A 9595-nucleotide genomic window follows, 5' to 3' on the forward strand; every position below is an offset into this window, starting at 1 on the left:
TAATATACTTGTACTCTGTATTTATTTTATTCTCTTCGATTCTTTCCTCTCTTAAAAGTCTCCAATAAAACGAGGAAAGAATTTGAATTTATTTTCTTCCGTAGGAACGTGCTCCAAATTACAACACTTAGTTAAGCTAATTTATGCGTGCAGCTTCTGTTTTAAGACCGGTGACGACGAGAAATTAATTGCCTGATTTTTAAATTCTTCTAAACGGTGCATTATTTATATTTATTTCCCAATGCAAAACCAGCCTTCTTGCCTGGCAAAGCAAAACGTACAAAATTTGTCCTCGTGCAGGAAAGCGATAATAATTATACTGAGCTCTAGTGCATGCATTACGTATATCTCATACGTACAACACAAACCTCTAGTCTTTAACATTTCTTCGCTATATAGCATTTCGTCTCGTATATATATATATACAACTTGTTAAGAAACCGATAAATCCGTTTCTAAAAACTGTTTACTTTTTCCTCGCGAGCTTTCGAGTAGAATCTTCGAAAAACCACAGAATTTTACCTTCCATTCGATTTAAGCTCTCACTTGGGAATCGATTGCAAGCTCCAAAGTTTGTTCTTGGAATGGATAGTAGTTACATCTGGTAGGCGGGCCTATTGAATCTAGATTCTCGTTCCAAAGCGTTCGTTACACCTGAAGATTAAATTCAATTAAAGGAGCTTAAACGGAAAGTCATGGGATCCAATTAAGACCGATTGTACAAACAGATATTAACTTTTGGCAGAGCTTTGCAAAATGTAGCGTTATCGGGTGATATTAGTGTAAAGCTTGCTTTTGAGGGGAGAGGTTGGCTTCGATCTCAATGGTAATAATTGATGGTGGGTTGAAACGTGTTCTTGCAGATTCCGGATCTCGTTGCCGAAGAAGCCACGACGTTGAGCATGTCTCAGTTGGAGGATCTGATGGAGGACGACGGGAGTGGGCCAGTCCACGGAGGAGACCCGATGCTATCCTCGCCGCATCTGCCACCCCTGAGTCCACCCGCACCACCCTGCCACCACGTCTTGCACGACGAGGACACCCTCGGGAGCCTAGCACCAACCTCCAATTCATCCTCTGACATGGACATCGTCGCGTAGCCAGAGGCCCCCCACTCACCACCTTCCACTCTTGAGTCCACCTTGAAGAAGATCAGCAGCAGTCATCGATCGCCACGAGCTGCACTTTCCTCCATGGATCTCAGCTGAGGAACGCTCGCAACGTTCGTTTCCTCCTCAATGAGGACTCTCCACAAGGGGTGGTGTTCGGAACTCGATTCATCTCTGGCTATATAAAAGAGATCCATCTTTATTGTACAATAGTTATATATACAATTCAACCACGTGGATCTCGACTACTCGAAGATTCGGAATTAACAATGCAGGGTACTCTCTGGCCACCAGGATCCTTCAAGAATGTTCTGGAACGTCCGAACGATGATCAACGAGATCTATGAGATCCACCGAGCTATAAACCTGAGGTACAATTACCGGATCAGGTTTGATAAGGTCCTCGACGAAGGAGCTCGTGTCGAATCGAAACGTATAGCTGGAGAACAGTGTGATTTCATAGGAGAATCCACTGGCTGATCAGGGGAATCACGAAGGAAGGTATATATATATATATATATATATATAGATAAGACAGTCGAAAAGCAGAATTCCTTGCTAAAACGCTGTAGGAGCTGAAGAGAAGGCGGAAGGAGTTACTCAAGAGTATTGAAAATAGAATTATTAAGAGAATCGAGGATCTGATATAGGTATAATGAAAAAGTGCCTAAGGAGAATCCAGATTGCTGGTCTACAAAAGACGCGGAAAATTGGATGTAGCGAAAGTTTTGCGGCTGATCCAAGTTTCAGGAGACTCCGCTGAGCTCTGTTTACCGGATTATTGTGTGTCTTCTTGCGAGGAAGTGATTTGGACGCACGAGCAACTCGACCCGGTAGTTTCCAAGTGACAATGTGAAACTTTTCGCGGAAGCGAGAGTTCATGGCCGGTGGATCCTGACGGGAGAGCGCGTTTCCTCGAACGGCAGGCCGTTAAATCGATGGAACGCGCGAAACGCCCCAATTCTGCTCCGTGGACGCGCTCACGCGCGTGTGTGCAGTGTATGTGTGTGTATGTATGTATTATGCGTGAATATATCGGAAAGAAGAAGGCGAGGGAAGATTTGGACGGATGTACAGGGACACGAAAGCTGTTTAATTGCTGTCGATCGATAATCGAGCCCCTCAGTATTTTGCCAGCGTTGGTCATCAGCAAATCCACCAAAGGCTGCACGCATTCCCCATCCAGAGCTCGACAATGCAATCTCGGCGACACACTAATAACGGCCATTGTTATGCGAATCCCACTTTTCTCGTCAACGCGTTCCCCCAGTATATCAAGCTCGTAGATAACCATCTAACATGTACCACTTACGCTTGATAGTTCTCACAACAATATAGCAGACCCACCTTGCCAATTGTCATACAAGATATTTTTTCCTTCCATGCCTCCTTCAGCCACCATCACAGATCTAATGAAAAGGATCGTGAGCCGAATAGATTAAGGCAAACGGGAGCAAATCGAGTATTAAATTTCCTTGGCGGGAAGTCTGATATTTCGTATGCGTCGAGCATCGATTTGGTGCTTACGAGCACAAAATTGTGATTACGAGAGAACGAGATAGAGCCGAGGAGAACGGATGGCAATATTTTATGATACATTCTGACAAGTCTTATTTTTACCTGTCCAATACTGTAATTTGTGATACGCGTGACGACGAGTGACATGTGTAAAATCGATACTTCCGGTTTCAGCTGTCATAATACATTAGGATGCGTAAAGGCGATGTTAACCAGTGATTCCAAAGTGGATTTTGTGTCTTGGAGTGGCAAGACGCGCGAGCATTGCCGTCGAACTTCGATCTACAAGAAAGAGTTTTTCTTATAATTATTCTTTTCCACCAAGTACAATTCGTGCCTTGGTTCTCCTGGTCGCGCAGGCCTCTCGCTCGTGCCACTTTGCGACTCTTATTTTTGTCCAACGACGCTCTTGGCTCTTACTCGTTGGTACTTCGAAACGCGAAACGTTTTGAAACCTGTTATATATTCATATTGTCGCTGTAAGAGGGGAACGAGATGAGTCGATATCTCAAATTCCAATGCATATCAAATTAATTGACGAAGAGGAAAAGCCAAGAGAATATTAAGATTTTTCTTTTTTCTTTCTTAGCGTCTACTAGGTAACGTTTATAAATTCACCGTGTGTTAACCAAACGTGGCATCTGCAAGCTTAGACGCCATTTCGGAGGGTGATGCGGTAGTTCTTAAGCGGTTTAGATATATTTTTTATTCGAAGAGAGAAAATGAAACTTGCGCGGGTCGTGAGCTATTCTTGAAATGCTTGATAAGTTATCTTAAGGTTATTGCTGCTTCTAACGTGTATGTGACAATTTTTGTTTAATATAGAGTAATGTTGTTAAATGATGTGTTATAGGTAGCGTACAGAGATGTAGGTTATATACATACATACCTATGGGCAGATACTTATGATAATTGGTGATCCAACAATATATTTCACTCGTAGAGCACGAAGCAACATGTGCCAAATTGCAGCGTGGATAAAACAAATAACGAATGCAAGCGAAATGAAAGAAATTACTCGACGAAACTATAGAATTGATTGGAACGTCTGAAATTCTGTAAAACCATCATAATGTGAATCAAGAAATCTTTATTCTAGTCGGTTCAGTGGGATTTTTCATTGAAAGTATTGACAACAATCGACGAGAAATGATTAATAAGCACCATGTGGGATAGCTCGTTAATAAAGCAATAATAGGGTGTAATAAAGTGACGGTAATATAGTGCATGCGTGTCGATAAATTTTTATGCTGTGACGTTGACGTCACCGACTTTTTATTGCTCATTGTCGAATTTCACGTTACGCAGCGGAGGCAAACCGGCTTCGTATCGACAAAAAATACCGGATTTAGACGGGGCAAGGTCGATATCAGTGAAATTTCTCTCTCTCCTCCTTCTGTCATTGGTTCGAAAGCCCTGCGGTTAAGAAAGCTGCCGAATAATAACAGGTTACACAAGATAAAGGTCCGGTAATATATATATCATCGTTCGAGAAGTAAATCGTGCGGACTCGATGCACGCGATTGACCAACGAAAATAAACCATATTTTTCCTTAGCTCTCAACTATCTTGTTAAATAAACCACGCGGCGTACGGTATATATTTATCTCCAGAAGAGTCTATATATACATACATACATATAAATATACATCGTTCTCCCGTAAATTGTTGAATATTTTATTGATGCCATTGTACATCGAATCTACGAGGTTTATCGAGCGGAAGACTGTAATTATGTTTCGGGGGTGAGCAGATAATTGCCGATGGAATTAACAGGCGAGCGATAATTGAGGTTGTAGCGCGTCTTGTTTCTAAAAAGCTGAGCAAACCTAAGTGGAGAATCGTGCGTCGTTCGAATATGGCTGGAAAACTGGTAGTGCAAACGGGTTTATTAGAGCTCATTTCGGCGTCAGCGTGCATTTGGCCCCGTCGTGGTTTCTCCTTCTCGTTAATAAAACATCGCGGCATACGAGGGCGAGGACGGGTACCAGCACGCACTTGTAATAAGTTACGCTCACTCGTGCACTACCACACGGGCAAACCGACTCCACTCACTCTCAATGCACACTGTTATTGATCTGACACACTACCGTTGTTAACTGAAAACTTAACGGATCCAAAAGCGTGTCACGCAAAGAGCGTGCTCGTACGTTTCAAGACAAATCGTACATACGATAGTAAACGAATCGCGAATAACTGGCAAAAAATAGAAATGTAAATTATAAAAGAGTGGTGAGAAAATGTAATATTCATGTTAAAAGTGACAAATTTTTATCGAGCGAATGGCGAATAGTTTTTAGGAATTTTTCCTTTGTTTATTTGATTTTACAAAAGTACGAGACTTCGATAGTCGCGAGGATTTCGAAAAGCGAAAACTAAGTGGAGTGTCAAGGTAGTGAAAGAATGAGAGTGCGGGGGGGGGGGGGGGGAGGGGTAAATCTTGGGAACACGAAAGGCATTCAATTTTCGATTCGTGAAACTGCAAGAGTGATGTAATAAGCGCGATAGGCCAATGCAACGCACTAAAAATGCACGCAGCGTGCGTCAAAACGTGAGTTGCTCACATATAAAGAGTGAAGTACGTCCTGCTATCACACACACACGCATACCTATATAAGTCAATAAGTACAGCACCCAGGGAGCTAAAAGAAAGCGTACAACGAATATATTTTCTGAACTATTTTACAGCTACACGCGGGGTTTACGCGTTGCGATATAAACGTCAGCTTCTCCAACGTTTTCTCCTCGTGTTTTGCTTACCTTGGTCTTCCCATTCTCCTCGTAGTCTGACATTTTACAAGAATCTACAGAATTTACCGCCAAAAGGCTAACAATTGTAGCGATAATCTTTCACAAAGTCGTACTATCGCAATACAAGGCGTACAATTGCCACTTGATGCTTGCAATTTTATTTTACACACGTACAACTATGTCTCCCCCCCCCCCCCCTCTCTTTCTCACTGGTTTCTATTCACAGAATTTCTAATTGTTATCACATTTTATCAGCGAAAAGTTCAAAATTTACCACGATTATCCACTGCAAATGCATAAACTACCGAATTACAAAATATAACATTTATAAAATAGTCACTTGATTTTTGCGATGCTCTTTTGTACACACTTATAAGTATGGAATAATTTTGTCAAAAGTCTAAATTATCGCAGCGTTTCATCAGAGATGAGGCCGATCATTTTCATCAACGTTCCTCATTGTAAATATCTTATAATTGCGAATCTATCTGTACATACAAATATTTCAAATAGTTTATAATAAAAGATTGCGAGTGTGCGTTTTTACGATAGCCAGTTTGAGAGTGTGCGAGAATAGACTGGAACTGGTGCATCCCGAACACGATTCAATATTTTTTCTAGTTTAATCGTCGACTTAAACGTATGAAGGAACATATCTATATATCGTACGTTATGATTGATATATTTTATCATTGTTATTGCTGAATCGACGTCATCATCAATGACGATCCCTCGCCATCATTTTAACTTGTCTTGCATCAATATTTTGATGATCAAACCTGTCGTTACCTATTATTATAATTATTATTATTACTGTCAGTGCGATTATTACTCTTATTACGAAAGTTGTATGGAGACCGAGAGTTCATTACATATGTTACATGATGTATTTTAATTATTCTCATTATCCGCGAGGAATCGCACGCGAACCAAGCGGAGTGCTTTCTCCTTCGCGGAGAGATAACATCTGACCAAGAAAGATAAAAAGTGGTGTTACAGAAACAAAAAATACCAATTGTCTTTTTCTTCATTATTTCCAGTACCAAGAGTCCTTGTCTGCTTCCTTAATTATAAGTTTTAACTATAAGCTATGCCCACTCCTTCTGTATTCGAAAACTTGATAGGATCACGTGACCACTAATTATATATATATATATATATATATATATATATATACATATATATACAAAAAACTGACAATGACGATTGGATAATAAAAATACGAAAGGAAATTATTTCGAGCACCAAGAATAAACGAAGAGTTTTCTCTGTATTGCAAGGGATGGCTCCACCGTAGCGTTAGAGTTTTTGTTAGCGGTGCTCATCTTTCGGCATAGTTGTATTTGTGCTTTTGCGCCATAATCCCTTCTTTCAACGGTAACGAGCGATCACGAAAAGGAAATGCAATTTGCCGTGCTGCCGGACGGAAATAGGCTTCCCTGGCGGTTTCGACATTGGTCAGGTTAGTCCAAGGGTCGAACTGGTCCATGCTGATACTGGGGCTCTCCTTCGCTAATCGAATACCTCGGGGCTAGATGGGAAATAGTAGACGAATATACTCACTCTACCTATCCTCTTGCTCTCACCCCCATTCCTCCCTTCCCCTCGGTCTCCATCACCATTCCCCCTCTCGTGACCTCCATCGCGCGCACACACACACCTCTCTTCGCTACCCTTGCTCCATCCACCACTCGCCATTTCCTCGAGTGGCTCGCTCTCGCCGCAAGTACGAGAACGTACGTCTTCCAACAACCATTTTTCACTTATAAGCTTCAATATCCCATTCGAGCTGAAAGAAGTTGTCTACGGGAGCTGCAATTTCCACTCAACTCGATACATCCTCTCCCGATTCTCGAATACATTCATATATATATTGTACATGCAGGCGCGGGGTTATCCATATCCATGGGCGAGCAGCTTGAACGCTAACACCGTCGATTAGAAGGACGACTAAATAATTTACATTGGTATAATTAATTAGACTCGGAGTAAAGCGCCTAAATTCCATTTCAATGGACGTACACGAGCGTTTAATTTCACGCGTATTACCGAATTCAAATCGTCGGACGATTATTGCTGGCTAAAGTGAAAACATAAATTTTCCAGGAAAATGTTAATTAGAAGCAATTTCCGTCTATCGGTGGAAAGGAAGAGTACGGGAGTCAAATAGCTATTTCCGTGTTAGAGAATTTAAACGGCATATCGGTTCTGAAAGGTAGAGTAGTATACTGGTATGATTTCTTTAAAATATTAAATGGCTTTGCCGGTAGAAGGACGAGTCGCAACTCGCTGAAAATTTAATGGCAAATTACAGAGACTGGGTGCGAGACGTTATAGTTAACTCCGGTGCTGAGCATAGCCGTTAATAATGCATGAAACCGAGTCGTCGACCTAACTAAGAGTTTCTGTCCGCCGACAATAAATTCAATCGCCACGGGCTACGAACGTTTATTGAAATTTAATTTAAAATTATTCTTTCTTGGAGAGAGAGAGAGAGAGAGAGAGAGAGAGAGAGAGGGGGGGGGGGGTGGATTATGAAGCAACCTGGATGCTTTGGCACGACGATAAATTCTTTTATTCCTTTTTGATCCGATAAAAAGAGGCTGCGCTTTCGGAGTACAGAGAGTGCTTGCAAATAAAGCAATCTGGCAGAGAAAACTTGCAGAGCGAAAAAATCGATCTGAACTTTTTTCTTTTACAAGCACGAATTATCGCGTCAATTGCTTGCTAAATGCACCGAGCAGACACACTTTTTGCTCGCAGCCCTGCTGCGTCTGCCTCTCGCATTAGCGTTGATGAAGCGTGGCTTTGACGAATGAAAATGGCTGCTTTAAGGTTTTCCCAGAGAGAAAGTGGCCGGATTATAACGAGAGGGAACGCTCGTTGCAAGATATCGTCGGAAAACTCATCGTCCCACGTGCTCCGCGACCCCCACTCAATCCCATAAGAAACTCTTTTAATTAATAATATGCACACTCGCAAATTAAGCCTCATCGACAATATTGTGCTCGAAGCAATATAAAAGCTCGCTGCGAGAGCGTAAATAAAAAAGAAGCGGCAAGAAAAAGTGTCGATCTTGCAATTAACCAAGTGGTTCGAGGCATTCAACGATATTTCTTCTATCCATTTCTGGAATAGAAATCGGTGGAAGGATTCTCTTTCAGGCTGCATTTTTCATAAAGATCGTGCTACAATATTCAGATGGGAATTTGGTCTGTTAATTAATTAAACGTTCGAAGGTTTGAAAATATTGTGGAAACAAGAGAACTCGAGTTGTGAAAGATTGATGATGGAAGCTCCGGAGTGTTGACTTATGGGATTAAACGATCAATTTGTAGTGGATTTCCAATGGCTGACCAAACACGGGTGTTTCTACTGGGCTAGAGTAGTCAAAGGCAAAGGAGCCCCGTGAGGTAGTTGTAGGACAATTTCTCACTTCTCAGGTGAAGGTGAGGTCTGCGAGCGGAGTTTGCCAGTTTTCATCTTGGATCTCGGCAGCCTGTCTAAAACAACCCCCACACGATGGTGTATAATGGATCGGTTCAATTTACACGTCGACCCCTCTGTCCAACACCAGCCGCGTGTGCGAAAATCGAAAAATTCCACAGCGCTGCGAGAGCGAAGGACAAAAAGCCAGGCGAGAAAATAAAAACAGTTGGGGAAAGAAGAATGAGCGGGCGAAGGAGGAGGAGGAGGAGGAGGAGGCTGAAAAAGAAACATTAAGCAAGAAAAGACGAGGATTTTATTACAATGCCATGCTAGTCGAACGCCTTGGCTGATGCTTCGAACACGAAGCCTCCCCTGCATTTTTTCCCACACCGCACCCGAGTGGATGCAACGTAATTTTATGCAGAAAATTGCATCGCCAGCAAAGTCGCGCTAAGAGCTGTGTTTCTTTCATTTTCCCCTCTCTCTCTCTCTCTCTCTCTCCTACGCAATTTTCAGTTAACCACTTATCGATTCAGCTGAAATCTCTTTAATGCGATCGCTAATTAATAAGTTATTTCTGGCACCGAGCACTGGCGAGTGTTCAATGCTGACTCCCGTAACTCTGTGAAAAATTATAGCCATAGTTTCGTATTTTTGACTTGGAAACGTATCGTTGATAACTTCGAAACCACTACCGCTGAAGTTTAGTTAAACTTACCGTTGGAAACGGCAATAATTTATCGTTATCGTTCACCGGCGTGTACGTTACAATATTTTCCTTGCCGGTA

General features: G+C 42.0%; 1 protein-coding gene across 3 annotated transcripts in view; it reads left to right on the forward strand.

Annotated features, from left to right (window-relative positions):
• Mitf (transcription factor Mitf) overlaps positions 1-6376 on the forward strand; it is a 63418-nt gene extending 57042 nt beyond the window's left edge. For all 3 annotated transcript variants that reach the window (XM_066725190.1, XM_066725187.1, XM_066725186.1), the window contains exon 7: positions 864-6376. In XM_066725190.1, the coding sequence (XP_066581287.1) occupies positions 864-1100 (237 nt within the window). In that variant the 3' untranslated portion in view covers positions 1101-6376. The remainder of the gene's footprint in view (positions 1-863) is intronic.
• The last annotated feature ends 3219 nt before the right edge of the window (positions 6377-9595 follow it).

Source organism: Prorops nasuta, unplaced genomic scaffold, assembly GCF_024137725.1.
Source record: "Prorops nasuta isolate Cenicafe-Biocafe unplaced genomic scaffold, Cenicafe_Pnas_1.2 PNAS00004, whole genome shotgun sequence".
Lineage (NCBI taxonomy): Eukaryota > Metazoa > Arthropoda > Insecta > Hymenoptera > Bethylidae > Prorops > Prorops nasuta.